Raw genomic sequence first — 20248 nt, forward strand, 5'->3', positions numbered from 1 at the left:
GGTTTCAATGGACTACAAGATGAGGAGAACACAGAGGAAGGTCAGTGCAGTTGCTACAAGACAGGTGTTGGGTAAGCAAGGAACTACCATTCGGAGGCGAGGTGATCTCCTCAGAGCCCAGTGAATAAGACTGCTTACAGGATGGAGACCCTGAAGGATGTACTTAGGATTTTTATCAAGCACAGGCAAAGAGGGGTCCTAGGTATAGAGGCTATATCTATAATCTAGGAATTTGTAAAGAAGAAGGAATTCAAGGGCAGCAGTCTGATGCATGGGGTGAGGAAAGGATCAGGACCTGGCCATAAGGAATATGAGAGTAGTACAGGTTAGGTGGGAGTAGGCAGAGATGAGGAGCAATAGAAAATGAAGATTAAGAACCCCAGTTCCAGTGGAAATAACCACAGATATCAAAAGCTGGAAAGACTCAGACAAGTACAAGTAGAACTAGCAACAAACCCCAGCCACATCTGACTGGATGTCAGGCAAAAGCATTCAGGCAGTAACAGGCCGAATGTGGCATGGAAGAACGAGGATAGCAAGGAGTTTTAATGCTAATCTGAAAAACAGGTCGGGGCTCCTTTTCCAGGATTCCAGTCTAGACTTTGGAAGTGACCAGGGTATAGACATCCTTGCCAAGAATGTTCTTCACCTTGCGTTTGCAGGGTCATGTTTATTTGCAGCAATCTCACTAAGGGTTTGGTATAACCTGTCCTTCCCTTTCATTTCCTTAATCATGTCCATAGGGCAGGTGATCTCTAATGAGCATCTGGGGAACAAAGATACCTACTGTAGCTGCAGTAAGCTCGCCACATGGGATGGCAACAGGTGTAGATTTGCAGCTACTCTTTCTCTTCTTTGTGAAAAAGGACAAATGGCTTTGCGGTGAGTTAGGTTAGGCTGGAGAAGTACTGAATTTAAAGAGGATAGAGTTCTTATCACAGAATATATTTAACCTAGAATGAGAATATAAGACCGCATGTCTATTTATAACAGCCCTACTGTACTATAGAAAGGACTGAAGGCAATTGATATATATAGTGGACTAAAATGTGGTTCAGAGATGACTGTTATAAGAGAATCACAATCACAGACAAGGAAATTCTACAGGGTGAAACATGGAGCACAGTACCGGTTGAAATGGCCTCCCTGATTTCCTGTTTCTGCACCCCACACTCCTTTTGCTAGTTGGAGGCAGGGCAAAACCTTCACTAGTGCATACGGCCTTGCTGTATGTGCTCCATCTCTCTCCTCTACCCCAGACACACTGTATCTGGTTGTTATAAATAATGCATCTTGTCTCCACTCCAACACCTGGATGCCAGTCTGGTCTCCTGTATCTGAGTTCCTTTATGGATCACCCATCCTCTTTCCCCTGAAACTGGTGCCCTTCTTTGCTCTTATCTTCCATTCTGATCCAGTCTCCCTGAAGACTGCCCAATCCCAGACTTGCAACCACTGAGTTTTACTGTCCTAGCTCATGCCAGACCTTTCAGAATAAACCACCAAATGAATATCCCACCACTGACCAGCTGTTCCACCCCCATCCCCTCTGCCTGGCCGCTTGTGGCTGGATCTACCTCTGGTGCGTACCCATCACAGCTCACATGCCTCGTCTCTTTACTGGGCCTCTCCCCCCAAACCACCCCTACCCCCAGAAAGAACAAACCCTGATCAAGCAACGTCATGAAAATATAATACAGCATTCAGACTCAGGATTCCTAGTCAGGGAAGATATCATTTTGCAACTACAAATCACTTCTTACTTTTCAAAGGCACAGTAAATCTTTTGGATTTAGAAAAGCCAATTTAGTTTTTCATCATGTTAACAAATCATTATGAAATTCGTGAGTCTTGCAGTAACTCCTCTTTTTTGGGTATCGAGGGAAAGGAGGGAAAGGAATGGAAGACAAGGAAGCTACACAAATTTATTTAAATATATTTAAAACATGTAGGCATTCATTTGCTCTAACTAGTGATTGTGCAAAAGTGCACTAATTTATAAATTAAATTATCAGTGGACATGTTATATTTCTAGTCCAAAAATGTAGAAGAGCTTAATCATAGTTAATGATGTTTTCTTTCTTCTACTTGAATTCTTCTACTAGAATAACCGAAGAAAAGTAAATCTCAAGCCAGCTATGTGCATAATTTGAGAAAAAATAGGTTCATGTTTTGCCAACAGATGCTCCCTGCTTCATGTCAAATAATAAAAAAAAGAAATTAATCTGTAACAATCCAATTCTTACATAATTTCAAAGACTATTATATGATGTTATTCATAAAAAGAAACTACATTGAAAATTTAACTTTAGGCCAAATAATTATTATTTTTGCATTTATGAAATAGCTCCATTTAGTCTAAATTTTCCTCATATGAAAAGAATGACTGCTGGTAACTCTTCCTTTTTCTGCAATTTCACCTCTACTGTAAATGTGGGCTAGTAGGCATATTCATTCTTTTTTTCTGGTTTTATCATATTTTAGTTTTTATGACTCAATATTGTAAGGTAAAATAGTTTGTATTGAAACTTCAGTAAATATATTAATTTTCTTTACATTCTTTTACTTTCATTTTTCAAGTACAGAATTTCTTTTTTAAGACTATACTATTAATCTAGATAATTACAAAAGTTATCACATTCTAAGACACAATTATGTGTCTTCAAGGACTTAAGACTTATAAACCCATTTTCCTTATCTGCTTTTTAAAGTAGTAGCAAAAAAAATTCGATACTATGTAAAACACAGATTGCTGTGACCCACAGTAATAAAAATAAGACATTCAGAGAACTAACAGTTCTCATTTGTTGGCATGATCTGGTGCTATAGCCTTCTGTGCTGTGTAAAACTTAATTTCTATTAATGTATGATAATCATTTGTTTGACATTACAGTGTGAATTTACAGGAGTACTAGGGCCATCATGCACTCAGCAGCAACAGCTGAGATGGCTGACAACCTAGACCATGCTGATCTGGCAGGCGGGAAGCCTGGACGAATCAAATGGACCAACACGTTGTCTCAAACTGAAACCTTCCATGTTCCCTCTCTTGCCACCGAGTGATCATGCAATATGCTTCAAGTCGCTACAGAGCAGAGCACCACTGAAACGCAGTTCCTTGGCTAAGGTGGAAGTTCTATGACACATTTCTGAACTATTGGTGGTTGAATTAAATTGTAAATCTAACTCTGAGACTCTTGCAATAAACCAGATTCAAAAATAAACAAACAAATCCTGTATCACATATCTTTACATTTCTTTTCAAAAAGTATGTTTCAAAATTGAGGAAAGATTAAAAAAACTTAAGCAATTTTGACTTTAAGTTATATGGTCACATTATTTTCAAATAAATTTTCTAGGCCTTTGAAATAGGTAGGTAGTGAGGAGGGAAGTGCAGTAAGTGTGGAAAGCTTTGTTCTAAGTTATATTGACGTTGGATGGTCCAGTGAAAATCACATCAATATGACTTTTTAGTCTGGAGAGGCATGCTTTGTCTAACATCTACTTTGAATTCTGTAAACTTACCTCCTTTACTAGTTGTTATTTTGGCTTTATAAGCTTTGAAAAAATAATCTTAAACTCTATGAACTTGCTGAATATTTAGTTTTATACTTCATTACTATATAGAAAATGATCTAATATAACCTAAGTCTTCTTTAGCCAAGAGTCTTGTTTTCAAACCCCTCCCCCGTCTGCATATATGTATAGAAGAGATTTTAAAATTTAGGTTGCAGACTAATCATAAGGCAGTTTTTGAGAAGTAAAATTGCTATATAGACAATTCTGAATTTAAAACGAAACACCTTAATTTTTTCAACTATATTAAATGTTGTCTTAAGATTTCTTAAACTAAAATGAAGAAAAATACAGCATGGACAATATGGTTAGGTGGTTCCAGTAAGGTTAGTCTGGCCACAGTGTAGAATATTCTATTGAAAATAATTAAAATGGACAAATAAACTCAAAGAAACCTTAACTCTCCTCCACTGCCTGTAACAGACCAACAGAAATCAAAGAAATACCTCAAATAGAAAGGTGACATAGGTCTTTCATCTTCTTGTGAACTAAAAGGGAAATAAATTTTGAATTAACTTCTTTTAATATTATAACATGTCAGTTTCACTAAAATTGAACCCTGTTTTGTCAAATTTTGTTTTGACGTATTAGAGCTAATCTCACCATGGAGTAAGGTTAGTAAAACACACTCTACCTTGGACCCAGCCACAGTCAGTTACTTCAAGGGAGACCACCAAGAGAAGTTTCTTTCAAGATAAGCCTAAGGCAAAAGTAATTCACATCACACATTCAAAAGGAAGCATTCTATTATTCTATCAGCCCAATACAAGTATTCATATTTTACACACATAAACCCTTAAGATGATTACATACTCAATTATCTCTATAAAGTTAATTATAGTTTATTAACATGACGATGAAATGGAGAAACAGCTAACAAAATATTCCTGTTAAGTGTAAAACATTTCAGGAAAGATGCCCAAGCCACAAAAAGCACATCAGTAAACCACACTCATGCTCTTTGTCTTCTGTAGTTACTGTGAGAGTGTGGGTAACATGAAAGGACATTAAATAAACTTTTAAAAATAGTGTAAGTTCCTCACACAACACAGAGACAGTATGAAGCTTAATATAAAAGCATTTACTTTTTAAAAATGTAAAATATATTCTACAATATTTTTTCTGTTCTTTAATGTGTTTTTTTCTTCTAATAACATCCTCATGACAAAGAATGAGTCTCTCTCCCTTAGTGTCTACTGGAATGGTCTTTGAAATTTTTTGAGTATGCACTAGTATAAAATTTACTTTTAAGCAGCCACTCCCCTCAATATACAATTAAGTATCTACCTTTATTAAGTATATCATTAAACAGAGAAAAGTAGAAAGGTAAATAGGTAAAATTAAAAAGATCTAATAATTTCTTCTTGTATCCCTATGGTTACTCTTATACACCACTTGGGGTGTACACCACCCTTGAGGAAACAACAACTTTAGAATTCTCTCTGTTCTCTTTATTTTTGGCTTGTTAATTTTCTTAAGCATCATTGATGAGATAAGTTTGCCTCAACTGATAATATCACATTCATCAAAATGTTATGATAAAGTTATAACATAAAACACACACACACACACACACACAGATCCAGGAAGCTGAAAAGGTCTTAACATTTTGGTTGGAAGATGGCACATAAAATATGACATACTATCTTTCATTCTGTTTTTGGTTTCCAATTTTAATATGATTAGCTGTTCTACTGTTTACGCTCCAAAGATTTTAATGTTTCTGATTGTTCTGATTCTTCCCAAGTGAAATGTAGGTGATGGATCAGCTTTCTTGACTCTGATGTGGATGGGATAAGGGCAAGCTTGAAGAGGTGGGTTGCAGAGCTGAAGAGTTAGAGGTGACAATACCTGTGAAATGTCCAGGTGTCTTGGGAAGAAACCACCTGGAGCAGTACTATTACAGAAGGTCACTACTTTAAGCCAGACTGATACAGGAGCTGACACATGTGACTTCAAAATATTTCTTGAAAACACTCAACAAGTGATAAAAATATTAGAATTGGGTTTCCTTCATAATCAAGAATTCAGTGTCAAAAAGTACTAATTCTGACCAACACTATACAAAGAGGCTTCAATTAAAAACTATAATGATTTTGTGCTATGGGAAAATTGTCTCCATATGTTATAAAATGGGCTCTGTATTAAATACCTTTTTGCCCAGAATAGATCCTTACCTCTAACAAATCATAGTGAAAATTAACAAGGGAACTTTAGTGAATATTTAATTACTGGTTTTCTTCATTTAGAAGTGCTTTGGGAGGTAATTTAGATGGTGCAGGGTTCTGAACACAGATGCTGATGTGATTTGGATAATGCTTTTTTTGTGTGTGTGCTAAATTTCTTTGTAGAAAACAGAGACAATCAAAATCAACCAATCCTTCCTTCCTTTATGCTTTCTTTCTCTCATGGAATTTATTCATCAGCAAGGTGCTCTACATTAATTATCTCATAAATCTCCACAAAACCTTCCCTGGTACTTGTACTTGCCCCTCACTTGAGGAACGTAGGCTCAGGATGGGCACAGAACTTGTGCAGGTCACATAGTAATGTGTAAATTACATTACATATTAGTCCATTTTTGTTGCTTACTGTCTTACCTTCGACTTTAACCTATCAAAATATGGTATGATGAATAGGTCAGTGAAAAATTCATGAGATGGCCAGTCTGCATTCGGTAGCTCTCAAGATCTTGTGGACTTTATAAGATCCGTATCATGCTTTTGATTATAGCAACACTACATTGACCTTAGTCAAAGTCCATTCACAATGCATTATGTCTAATAGCATGCATAAAGTGATGATTTTATTAAAATGTACTAACAGTATGTTAAGAGTATCTCTTGAAAGAAACATAAGTTTCTAATCATAGGCAAATACTTTTCAGGCTGCATTTGCACAAAGTAAATTTTTCAATGAAAAACAAAATCAGAAATTCTTTATTTGGATATGCCCCTGAATTCTGACTATTTTTAAGAGTTTCAAAAAAAGAAAATGTAAGCACTACAATTTAAATAAAATGAAACAGGCTCTATTGGATTTACTCAATCAGAAGCAGTCAACAAAGCAGTAGTCCATGTAAAATTCCCAAAAAGAACAATACAATTAGAAAAGAAAATGAGCATAAATAAGTCAATTTTGCTAGCTGGTAAGCATATTTCTCTTTTCCTTTTCATGGAAGTACCCTTGCCTGGAGTTTAACAATGTAATCTTGACAATATAATCTTGATACATTCTGAAACAACTAAAATATTGATAATTTCAAATTGACTAAATCAGTTAATTCTAAAAATCAATTTAATGCACTGATTTTAAAGGCAATTTTAAGGAAAAATGGCCAAAGATAATTCTTCCAAAGAAAATTGAGAAAGTAAACTTTTCCATAAAATTTACAGATCAGAATATAGAACATATGAAAAGATCACTATTTCCTACATCTGTGCAAAATGGGTATTACGCTATTGCTACAGGTCCCCAAACATATACATATGGAGGTTTTTTATGCCTGTCCCAGGTGTCATGCCAATCTCAAGCATGCCCAATAATATTAAATGAGTCATAATTTCTTGCCTAAATTTGAAATTGAGGTTTCCGATTCACTTTTACTTTTACAAATAAGCACACATATTGTGAATGAAAAAGAGTGTGTGTCATGAAATTAAGCCAATGACAAACATTAACAACTTGGAATTTATTCAATTTCCTCCTTGGTTACTAGTATAAACCTCATGTTTTAATTATTTCCTGTTTTCTGACTCTAAATAATGACCAAGTTTAAGCAGCTAATTAAGCAACTAATTCACACACATATTGAGAGATTTGGGCAAAATCATCTATCTCATGTATGTCAGGCCATCAGGTGTGAATGTCCTCAGACAGGTGTTGTTACATTCTCTTAAAATAACCACCTGTGGAAAGAACATTTATCAAATGGACCCAAATTAACAGTCCAAACCTAACAGGCTATAATTGAGAAGGGTAGTAACACAGATTAGGGTTTTAGCAGGGTCCTATCGAATTTATTTTACTGACATAGCTCAACATTGGTAAATGCACACAAATGAATGACACCTAGATTTACAATCTTTTTATGAGCTGCACTAATTTCTAACCTGCAGCCACGTAACGCAATGCTTATCAATTTAATTATAAGCAAGCTAATTGATATCACAAAAAGCATGGCATTTTCTAAGTCTAAGAAAAACCAAATACCCAGAATTCCCAGAGTAAGGTATTCAGAATGGACCCTCAGTCACTGGATCAAACCACCTCTCCATTCAATTCCCTTGTGAACTGTTCTGATAAATGTTTCAATTAGTCCAACTTTCTAACACGGTTAGCTACCAAAAAATTAACATAATCTGCATATTTAGCTATATACTTTAAATACATTTTCAAGTGATCTGAACTCGAAGAAATAGTTTGCAAGTGTTCCTGGAGAACTGACTGAAAAGTACAGAGAAATAGGCAAATGTTAAGGATTAGGTTCCATTTATTGAATAAACTAGGAAAACCATCTATGGGAGCTTAAAGGAAAAACAAAGAGCAAAAGGGAGACAGGAAGTGAGGGACCAATGAAAAGTATAAAATTAAAAGTATTAAGTAAACAGTTTTTCTGCAGTTCAGGTTTTTTCCTATGTGTTGCAACAGGCTGGTGCTCAGGAGAATTTCCTTAGATGAATTTCCTTAGAGAACGATGAGGTGACTGAAGTTAGCACATTTTCTTTCCTTCCATCCTCTACAAAATAAAGTGCCACACTCACTTAACTTGCACATTTTTTATTTATCCAGTCTCAGGCACTGACTATGCCCCACTCCAACTGGGGAATGATGTGGCAGTGAAGTGTTCTGCTGCTCAGGTTTTTGGTTTGGCCGCATTCAGGAACAGTGAATCCATTCTTTTTGGAAAACAATATAAAAGTTCTTAGATTGTTTTGTAGCTAAGTGTTTGCAGCTCTAATTTTGGGGGGATATTTTTGTTGATGCATATACACTTCTTTATTATAAACCTAAGCAGCTTTGTTTACAGTTTTATTATTTGTATGTTGTAATGAAGAATGTAACACCTAGCCAGTAGAAATAGAAACAAATTACTGAAGGTCAACAGCAAATCGATTTTCCTGACCAAAGGATAAATGCAAAGCGCTGACGCTGTTAATATTCACAGGACACGAACTTTTAAGTCAACACTAACAGGTGTTATTACTTTGGAGGCAAAACAAACACAGACCAAACAAAAATAATTCTAAAAATTTAGAACTTTTTTCCCAGTAAGAAAATATTTTACAGCTTAATTGACTGCCTAGGGGAAATCTGAAATATATTGTTATGGGTAGAGTTGTGTGATATGTGGAAAGGATATGTGGAAGCCTTAACTTCCCAGGACCTCAGAATTTGACCTTACTTGTAAAAAGCCTTTACAGAGGTGACCCTGTTAAAATGTCATTTGGGTGGACAAGACAACTGGAGTTGCACTGTTGCCAAGTTCTTTCATTTTAAAGACCTGCAGAAGCTGGGAGAGGCTGAAACCAGACCTTCCCCATAGGCTTCAGACTGAGCCCATTCCTGCCAACACATTGACTTAGGGCTTCTGGCTTCCAGAAGAGTGAGACAACAAATTTCTTTAAGCCACCCTGTTTGTGGTACTTTGAAACAGCAGCCCTGGGAAACTAATATGTCTACTTAAGAAAACTTTGTTTCTAAGTTCAAAAATGAGAATCTGCCTAACAAAGGTGTCTCCATCTTGCAAAATGGTTGTGCTATGAAAATTCATTTGTTGAAATGCTAAGCCCAGACTTGATTTTCCATACTGACATGGGGATTTGATTTCTAGGCCAGTATTAATTTTTCATTCAAGTGAATGATCCTCAATAAGCAGTCCAGGGCATATTTTAAAGAGCCATGGTTTCTAACCATGATATGGTTAGAAACACATTTTACATCATGACAGTACATATACACACAAAAAAGACACAAATTTTATGAAATTATTCTTTGAATATTTTCTATCTGGTACATTTTACTTATATAAAATAGCAGTCACAATAGCTAAATTGATTTTATGACTACTAACAGGTCATGACCCACAGATGAAGGGCGCTCTTCTAAAACTCTGCTCAAAATACCCTCCCTTGCTTGCAGTCTATCATGCAAACTCAATGAATGTTGTTGAATTAAGATCTGTGTTCCCACAGTGGAGACAGAAAATACCCTTTCCTTCTCCTTGCCACTGTCAGAATCAGCTCTGAGTCAAAGAAGTACAGATTCCATTGGCTGGCAGAGGAAAGCAGAGAGAGAAAGCCGGTGTAGATATGCCCAGCAGCGGATGTAAGAATGTAGTTCTGGAAGCCAGGGTAAAGGGGGTGCTGATCGAGGATTTCCAAGTCACTTTTAAATATTCTTTTCCTGGTTGCACCACAGGATGGTGTCAAGAATGAGACTCAGGTCTCTCCCATTTGCCTTTAGGGTAAAATTCAAATGTCTAACCTGGCACACAAAATCCCTCCCAAATGAAGTCCAACATACCTCTGTAGACCTCTCGCTTCACTTTGGTAACTCTTCCTGTTGGTACGTGCTGTTCTCTCTAACTTAAATGCTTCCTCTACCTCTCTCTGCCAGGTAATACTTCATCTCTCTGCTCAAGTGTCATCTAACCTGGGAAGCCCCCTCCAGCACCCTGGGGAGGGAGCTGCTTTTCCTCCAGGCTGAGACACTGTTCACAGCCATAGGAGAGTGCTTAGCACATGGTGCGGAGCTCAGACTCTCACCTTACCACCTGGATTCATCTTATCCTTGTACTGCCGGCACCTAGTAAGATACCTAGAATGCTCCAGGTGCTCAGTAATGGCTGTCGGAGAAAATCATCATTATCAAGGCATTGCTGAGTGCTAACACTTTTGTGTGAGGAAATATTTTGAAAATACATACTGCTTATAATTTGTGAAATTAATTTTGCCAGCTAGCAGCAATCTCAGATGTCTTTATGTTGATTATTTTATCTTGTTCTCTTCTATTCAAAACTTAACAAAATTGTAACTGTGTGCACCGTGGACTTCTCCCATCCTTGAAGAAAGTAATATTTTACCAACTGCACAAGTGAGGTGGAAATGCTGTCATTATGCCAGTAATGTAAACACTGTCCTTTCTGTGGTGTACAGTGAACCCAGAAAAGGATGTGTTCAGGCAAGGTAATGTTTGACTATGGCTTTGCCACACACTGTATCTGTTTGTTCTGGTCTGAGAGCAGGAAAAGAAAATTATTTCACCTTACTGCAAACCCAAAGGCTGTTTGAGGCTTGAAGAATTTTTTGGATTAGCCACAAAACTATTTTCAAGTTATTTGTCTTTGAGATTCTTGTTCAGAAAAGTGATGTTTATAATTATTATAGAAAAAGACTGCCTTAGGGAGACAGTAATCTAGAATGTAAAATACAATAACTTTCTTTTGGGGGATTGATATTAGTTTTTGATAAAGTATTTTTAAAACATTAGTAAATATTTTCTAATCTTAGGTACTAAAACGAAATAAAAAAGAACATGGAGATACCTATAGAAGGGAAGAAGGAAAAAGTCCTTTTTACTAACTTCTTTCAATAATTATCTTTATTGTAACATTCTTAATGGTTTTTTAATATAATTTTTATTTGATAGATATATAATTTCCCAAACTATTAACTCTGAATGTGGATTTCTTGAGGGAGAAAAAAATATGCAGAAAACAATGCGAATTATCCTGTCATCCTTCTCCCAACAAGGCCTGCCTCTGCCAGAAGAGGACTCGGCAGCAAGAAATGAATCAAGGACTTGTTTCTACAACCTCAAAAGTTTGCATTGGTTTTTCAGATGACGAGTGACTGGTGAGTGTATGAAATCTTGATGTCTACTTATGTTTGGGCTTTGCAAGCTTCCATAGCCACATGGAGGTACTCATTCAGCATTTTTTGAGTGTCTACTATTTATCAGTCTTGGATAAGAGCTCAATATACACAGGCTAATAAAATATGGTCCCAACACTCAGAGATTTAATAGGTCAGGGAGAACAGAAACTTGAAATTTGATTATTATGAAAAAGGGATACGCAGCTAACAGGTAGTGAGAGCTCACCATAATAAGCCAGGCTTTGGGCTAAGTGCTTCATATACATTTTTTCATTTATCCTCAAAGACACCCTTGGAGGGAGGTATCACTAGCTAGATTTTTCAGATATGAAAAACAAGTCTTAGAAAGGTTAACTAACTGGCTGAAGGCCACAGAGCCAGGCAGGGCTGAGATGAAATTCAGGTCTGTTGAGGACAGAGCTCTAAACCATTTAACTCAGAAGCACTATCCAGTACGGCAGGTTAGGTGAGGCTAGGTGACATGAGTAACACATACGCTTTATTAGGGGAAAGATAATGGACAGGAAAAGAACTCTTCGACAAAGAGACGAGAATGTGCGAAGGCAAAAGGAGATGTGTGAGGGGCTCGACACTGCAGACGAAGCGTGTACCCACCAGGCAGGGTGCAAGATAATCCAAGGAGAGGCAGCCGCTTGGATTTTTGCTCAGTCAAGGAGCTGAGAATGAAGGAGAGTCTGATAAAAATACACAACAGTGTATCAATGGTCTAATTTGGCTGGTTTTTGGTTCCTAATTTTAGTTTCAGGGTCTATTTTAACCTAGACAGTGAATTTATATTTGCTGACAGCAAAATACTGATGTATCATCTTAAGCTTTTTCTAAACCCTTTACTTTTTCTAGTGTTTCAGTTCTGTTTAGTATGATCTGAGTAAAGCAGCTCATCATTTTTATTTCTGTTAAGTTCAAATTTTCTGATTTTTCTTCTTATAATTTGATGAGAAGATACCATGTTTTACTGATCCCCAACCTTAAAGGTGTTATAAAATACATCCTGCATCTCTCTACTTCTCCCTCCACTCAATATTTTTACTTATGTACTCAGGTACCTGAATTTTAAAAATGAATTTCTAGGGCTTATTACTATTTTGTTTTTACCATCCCTGTGCCCACTATTTCCCATTAATGTCTTTCTAAACCCAAGAACCGAAATCAGTTTCCACATCTGGTTCATGATGGCCTGTGTAAGGGCTGTAATGTAGTGTCCAGCAGAGGCAGATCTACAGAAAGTTGGCAAGTGGTTGCCTAGTCACTTTGGGTTGCTATAACAACACACCACAGATTGGGTGGCTTAAACAACAGAAACACTTATTTCTCTCAGTTCTAGAGAATGAACATCTGAAACCAGGATGCCAGCAGAGCTTTCACTGGCTTGCCAATTGCCACCTCCTCGCTGGATCCCCACATGGGGTGGAGGCTAGAACATGCACTCACCTCTTTAAAAGGGCCCAGATCCTATCATGGGAGTTCCACCTACATGACCTCATCCAACTCTAATTACTTCCCAAAGGTCCCACCTCCAAATACCAAAGCACTTGGGATTAGAGTTTCAACATGAGTTTTGGGGGAACACAAACATTCAATCCAGCTATGGAGAGCATAGGATTTCTTTTTGGATGATGAAAATATTCTAAAATGAATTGTAGTAATGTTTGTACAAACTTGTGGATATACTAAAAATCACTGAATTGTATACTTTAAGTAGGTGAATTACATGGTATATGAATTTACCACATGCACTGTAATTGTCTCATAATGTATCTGAATCCTTGCTAGCATGTGACCTTTTTGGAGAAGAGCTTGTGTCTTAATTACCTTAGTATCACTGGCAGTAGAGAGTTGTGCTCTGTCATGGAGAAAATACTAAGCAACACTAAGTATGTATTACTTTAACAGGTAACACTGACCATCTAGTAAATGAAGGTAGCAATTATGAGAAACATTTCACATAAGGTCATTATACAAAATACATATGCTATTTGGCGATGCTGAATAGTATAATTTTAGATTCTTATATATGCCTGCTGTCAATGGCATAAGAATTTCAATAGAGCTATCTCAATAGAGCTACTACAAAAAAAATTATTTCCATGGTGTTTTCAATGGCACTTCCCACAAACGGTTCCTTGGGTTGCTTTCCAATATACCTCCAAAGGAGTGGAATGCAGTGATAGAGCATCACCTTAATTGTGTTAGCACTCTTGCATTCAAGGAATTGAGAGGTATTGCAAGTATAGGAATAACAAAACCAAAAGAAAAGCAATGAGCTATTCCTTATGTCTGAGTAGTTTTGTCCCTTATAAGGAATATCATATTCTTTAACTCTAAGAAATTCCCCTCCGAGTATGTCACAATTGCCATCTCATTTTATAGATCAGGAAAATGACCTGTTCCAATTCATATGGTTAGCTAGCTGTCACTGTCTTGATATGTTTTTCTGAAGCAAGTTAACTACCTTCCCACTGCTTTCCTCATTGTTTTGAGTTGAATATCTAGCACCTCTACTTTTTCAATGGTTTAGACAGGGCTATCTCTATAAAATATAAACATATCCTCACCTTAGCTCATACTGTTATTGGGAGTAATTAGAAAATATTTGGACTCCAGAGGTAAATGCAACCATCATATGTGAGCAGAACCCATAGCTATCTTATTTGTTCTCAAAGACTTCTTGTTACTACCAGATATAGACCCATATTGGTGATGAAGTCTAAATTCAGCTGCACAATGCCAGAAGGGTTAACCCAGATTTAAAGTGAGGCAACTTTTAACTCCTTTTTAGACTGTGTCTGTGGAGGAGAATGGGCTGTGGGGAGGGCAAGGAGCACCATTAAAGTGCCAACAAACTAGGAATAACAAGGGTTTATAGATCCCTTAACAGGTGGTGTCACCGCCGGGCAGTAGAGGGCTCTCTAACACCACACACACAGCACCACTGGCTGGGCCATCATTGTCTTGGTGTTCTCCGGCACTCCGGTATCATTCCCCAGTAGCCACCGTTTATTTCTTTGCAAAAGGATATTCTAAAAATGAGTACTTGGAAAGATCAGATGAATTCTACTGATGAGAAGTTTCTGGGAAACTCTCCCATGCTGATCACTGATACATGTTAATTAACCCTGTTGCTATAAGTCTTCTTAAAAAAGCCAGTGCAATTTGGAATTGTATGATACATTTCACCATCATAAAATAAATATTCAGTGGCATTACTGAATATCATAATTTGCTAGATAGAGTACTGAAAAAGAGAATTACATAGACATTATTAACCTCAGTTTCCCACTTTCATAAATAAACCAAGGAAAGAGGAGGATGCCAACATGTAAGAGTAAATGCCTATGCATTAAAACCAAAGGAATCTAAGTTAATCACAAGTGCTCTTAACTTCACCCACCGTCATTATTCTTTGTGGGTATAAACTGAGTTAGTGGCTGCTGGAAAGTTAATATAGCAAATCAAAATACTATTGTGAAAATTTTGTTTGTGATAGATATATGACTCAGAGTTAAGAGTTTGTTTCTTAGCCTATTGAAGTATTTCTATACATAGAGATCCTTACCTATAGATTCACAGTATCTAAGGGAAAAAATCCAGTAGAATACGAATCATGCAAAGAGCCTGAGGTATTAAAAGTCAAGTGTGGAATCTGATACTATCTCATTAGTGACAGAATGTCAAATTTAGTCACCCAAGAAAACTTTTATTTGAATTCTTAATATAGTTTCTCCCCTTATTCTTGATATTATTTTATCTCTTTTGGAGAACTTTTTTCATATGGAAAGAATATCCATGCAATGCTCTACATGTGTTGAGTTGTATCATTAAGTATAAGAAATACATGTAAATATTTTACTATTTTTAAAAATAATTGGGACAATTCAGGTCATCTCAAAAGATATATAACAAGGTCCCCTCTTTAAGTCACTTGAAATGAACTGTAAGAACCAAGTTCTTCTTCACTTAACAGAGGGTCACGTTTTAAACATTCTGTCTCTGCGAGTTTTTTCTAAAGATCATGAGTTTCTAAATAGTTGACTCCATCCTGAGTCTGCAAATTACATTAATAAACAGCAAAATACATTAAAGGGAACCAAAATATTTTCTTTCTTTCTTAGCTTTCAATCTCATCTGTTATTTTCATCTCCACTATAAGATTAGCAGTAACAAATTTATCTTCCACATACTTTCACAACATGCTAAGATAGACTAAAAAGTCACTCATGGACATTATAAGCTAAGTAGACAATCAGGTACAAACATGTCCACTAATAAGATCATATGCTTATATGAGATTAAATAAAACATAGGGCAATATTATCCATGTAGGCACTTCTCTGTTATTATGCTAACCATACTATCCGTTATGGAATTTACCACATGCATTGTAATTGTCTCATAATATATCTGAATCCTTGCTAGCATGTGACCTTTTTGGAGAAAAGCTTGTGTCTTAATTACCTTAGTATCACTAGCAGTTGAGAGTTGTGCTCTGTCATGGAGAAAATACTAAGCAACACTAAGTATGCATTACTTTAACAGGTAACACTAACCATCTAGTAAATGAAGGTAGCAATTATGAAAAACATTTCACATAAGGTCATTATATGAAATACATATGCTATTTGGGGATGCTGAGTAGTATAGTTTAGATTCTTATATATGACTGCTGTCAATGCCAAATACAAGCTATAATCATTAACTAGAGTTTAGATCAGTGTTTCTCAGAGTGTGTGGAACATTTGTATCAGATTTGCTTTTAGAGAGTTTGTTAAAATGTAGGTACTTTCCCTCTCACACCCAGATCCAGATTCAGTAAGTCTAGGGAAGGAGGGCTACAGATGAAGCTGATTTTAAAACCTAGTTTTCCAGTTAATTCTCATGCACCTAATAAAATATGAGAATCATTGGCCTCTCTGCTCAACACAAATAGTGAACAATAATTTCCTTAACTGGCATTTAAAGTCATTCTTTAACTCACCCACTTTTAATCCAGCTTCTAGATCATTAATGCTCTTAAAGAGAGTGGAGCAAAGCCCTCATCCCAGGTCAGCAGGACAGGGGTTTGTAACCTCACTGCTCCAGGCAGGATATAATGAGAGTGGTGGGGGTGTGTGTAGGCGAGGCTGGCAACAGTAATCATTACCAGAGAGTCACAGATATCCTTAGCCAAAGCACTGAACTGGGATTGGGAGAAGCAACTATATACGGGAACAGAAAAAGTTTTCTGCACAAGTCACAAGAGATGATTTAAGCAGAGCCCCAAGTAAACCTGTTCCTTGCCTTCAGGAGGTTTATATTTAAAGGCAGGCACAGGTCAGAAGTGAAGACTTCAAGATAATTAGTAAATTAAGCTCTCAGAGCTAAGGAAACAGTGAATGTACTGATTAGCATTCTTGAATGCAAATGCAAATTACTCCTTTTATATAGGTATATTGATAGAGACTAACAATGGAAAATAATTTTGGAGGAAATTATGCCGATTCTTCTTTAGTTTTCATCAACTTAACTCCCTAAACAATGTTTTAGCAGTATAAATATGTTTTTTTTCCTTAACAATTACTGTATCATTAAGCACCTTATTACAGATCTCAGTACTAGCCAATATTCTTACCTAGTATATGACTTGCTTCAGACCCTTAAGAACTGACATAAGAAAAAAAGAGTCCTCAGCTTTAAAGTTGGAAACCAGTAAAGACTACAAAAAAATGTACATTAGTTCTAGTCTCTTGCAAGCTTTAATTATGTGGACCTTTCTACTCAGTTAATAGAGAAAAAGTTCAGCTCTAGCTGTAGGCCACTTTCTGCTCTTTGGGTTATTAATTTTTAGAAAAGGAATTCCTGGGGCACCCCCACCAAGTTCCCATTACAGTAACTTGTCATTCTAGTCAAAGAACAACTGCACTGGTTTATCTCACAGTATACATCTGCGGGGACCATTCTGCAAAAAAAACACCGCATTTTTGCCAACTTTATTTTCACTGTTAAAGCATGAGCATTCAGTAAAATACTGGTAGCATTGTTTTTATAAAAATGAAACTAATTTTTGTCTAGATTTTTTTCAATCTTATTAACTATATTTAATACATGGTCTTTATAATCATTTTCACAAATAAAACTAGTTTTCTTTAAAGGAAATCATTTATATGGAATTGAATGGCACAGCATAGAAAGTAGCTGAAGCTGAAATACAGTAATATGACTGGCAAAAGTGATTTTTAAAAATCATAAAACATGACCTTGGGCAATTCTGAGACTCCCTCTATGCCTCAGTTTTCCTGCTGTAAAACTGGAGGACTGGACACTGTTATCATGCAGGTGACTTCCAGCTTTAACATTCCAGGATATATTATTCACTTACTAGTTCACCAGCAATGTTCCTTTTAACAAGTCCCTTTGTTTAAATTTACCTTTCCCACCTTTGGTATAAGTACTCCACCCAACTCTCTGCAATCCATATTACAGTCATTAACAAACAAAACAGAGCCCTGTGCTCATTCTTACAAAGCAATTTCTAAACTAGGTGTTATTTGTGTAAAAAATCTATCTAGAATTATTCACGGGGAAATGTTATCCTAACATTTATGTTCATGGTAGCTATAATGTACTTGTGTATAGAAAATCTTTTCCTAGATCTGAACTCAGAAGGGAAGGATCCTAAGAAGCATTTTTAAAAGGTGTGTCGCCTCTCAACATCCTTTAACATGACTGTAGAGCTTACATAGATAGCGTCACAACATGGTTAGGAAGCTCATTTAGTTTTATTATAAAGCTGCTAGATATATTCTTCAGTTTCTGTTTTTCTTCAAAGTTCAAAGATCTTTTCTTGCATTTATTTTCAGTCAAGGAAAGGAATAAAGGAATACCATAGGCAAAAAAAGAGAAATTAGGTAGAAATGTCAGTAAAAGAAGCAGTATAGTTCTGGTCTTAGGGAGAAATATTAAGTACAACAGACTGTAGACAAGTTTGCAGCATATTACTATAAGATGCCAAATACTGGCAAACTTATATGGTTTTATACCAAGAATATCCAGAATAAAATAAAACAAAGAGGAAGGAACACTACCTTTGCAGAGGCATGATTTCACAAGCCATTCTTGTATAGAAATTTGCAAGGGACCCTCACAACTGTCTCCTCCGCGCTGCGCTGGGTCGTCGGTACAGTGAACGCCTTCTTACAGCGGCTCAGCTGCGCTTGGGGCGGGAGGCTGCGCCTTAACAGCTGGAGAAGCAAATCGCTCTGCAGTTAGCCCGCGGACTGCTGCTCTCCGCCTCCAAACTTCTTTTAGCAGGGCAGTGTTATCAGCCGCCTCTCTACATTTACACTGCAGTCCTCTTTGACCTTTTGTTCCAGGGAGGCAGCTGAATCACCCAGCCAATGAGAGGAGCGGCTGCGGCCTCGCGTACACGCCGCTCCTCGCGCTGCTCCTCCCCCTCCTGCCCCTCCCGCTCCTCAGTGGGATTGCTTGATTCTGCTAACTCGAAACTTTCCTCTCAGCAGATCCACAGGCAAGTTTGTCAGTCTGGGGAAAGCAACCAATAACTGTAGCAAGAGCGAAGTGCCCCTTTCTCAATATTACAGAGACAGCCGACAAGGAAATCCATTTGTCAAGGGAAGACGGTGCCCCTGAAACTGAAGATTTCTGTGATAGAGGCAAGAGCTATGCTCAGTTCCTTTTATTCCTTTAAAAAACAAAATCAAAAAAACCCCCAAACATACCACCAGCTTTGGAAGGCGTGATACTTTTCAAGAAGAAAGGCATGCTTCTAGACTCTTCACCCACCCACATTTATTTCCTGCTGATGTTTGTTTACACTGCAGTTGTTACCAGTCACTGGTGACACATCAGGCACGTAGCTCCCACTTCTGGGGAGAATACATGTCCTAAGGCTGCCCAAATTCTCAAAGGATCAAAACATCTACTCCCCTGGAAGTTATTTCAACTTATTATTTCTGCATTTTATCCTTACAAAATTGAATGTGTTTATTTACATAACTACTTTTTTTTAAGAACATCAACAGCATTCCTGGGTTGCTATCTATCTATCTATCTATCTATCTATCTATCTATCTATCTATCTATCTATCTATCTATCTATCATCTATCTATCTATCTATCTATCTATCTATCTATCTATCTATCTATCTATCTATCTATCTATCTATCTACCTATCTATCACAGGTGACATCAAATCAATTTTTCCATAAGTTCTGCTAAATGCCTGTTAATTATCCACCTTTCTCTTACAGTTTCTTCTTCAGTAAGGAATACTACAGTATTATTCGTAAGAACATAACTGCTAATCCATATATCTTACACACTTTAAGAACAATAGCAGAAATACAATTTAATAAGATTTCTTTCACATTATGAGAGTTACAAAGAGTTACAACAAAGCCCAGAGCATTGCTTTTAGTAGAAGAAAGGGCAGAGAGCGAGAGTCCATGAAATTAAGAAACAGTGAGGGCTTGTAGGTCCAAAGAAGTATCATTCTCTCCTGTAGTTCTTCCTAGATCTTTTTTTTATAGGCCACTCATAATTCTGCATTTAGAACACAAAGTCCTATTGTAATTATCTACTTTCCTTTATTATATACCTGCTAATAAAAACATTTCAGTGTCTGACTAAATGTTCTCTCATATTTATGAAAATGGATTAGTCATCTTAAAACTTATATTCAGACACAGTATGATAGAATATAACTAAAATCAGTCATTTAAACAATAGAAGTTGACTTAAGTACAAACTTTCTTTAATTGAAGTTGTCAATGTATTT

The 20248-nt window shown here is 36.6% G+C and overlaps 1 protein-coding gene across 14 annotated transcripts in view; it reads right to left on the reverse strand.

Moving 5' to 3' along the window:
* Positions 1–20248, reverse strand: part of FAM13A (family with sequence similarity 13 member A) — a 354285-nt gene that overhangs the window by 84557 nt on the left and 249480 nt on the right. For 2 of the 14 annotated variants that reach the window (XM_036922113.2, XM_036922110.2), the window contains exon 1: positions 18536–19128. The exons of 9 other annotated variants lie outside the window; for them this stretch is intronic. In XM_036922113.2, coding sequence (XP_036778008.2) covers positions 18536–18564 — 29 coding nt within the window. In that variant the 5' untranslated portion in view covers positions 18565–19128. Of the gene's footprint in view, positions 1–4022; positions 4065–4210; positions 4277–18535; positions 19132–20248 lie in introns of those variants that run through there. 3 more of the 14 variants (XM_036922111.2, XM_057502440.1, XM_036922114.2) reach the window with 3 other exon arrangements.

The sequence above is a fragment of the Manis pentadactyla genome, chromosome 5 (assembly GCF_030020395.1).
Source record: "Manis pentadactyla isolate mManPen7 chromosome 5, mManPen7.hap1, whole genome shotgun sequence".
Lineage (NCBI taxonomy): Eukaryota > Metazoa > Chordata > Mammalia > Pholidota > Manidae > Manis > Manis pentadactyla.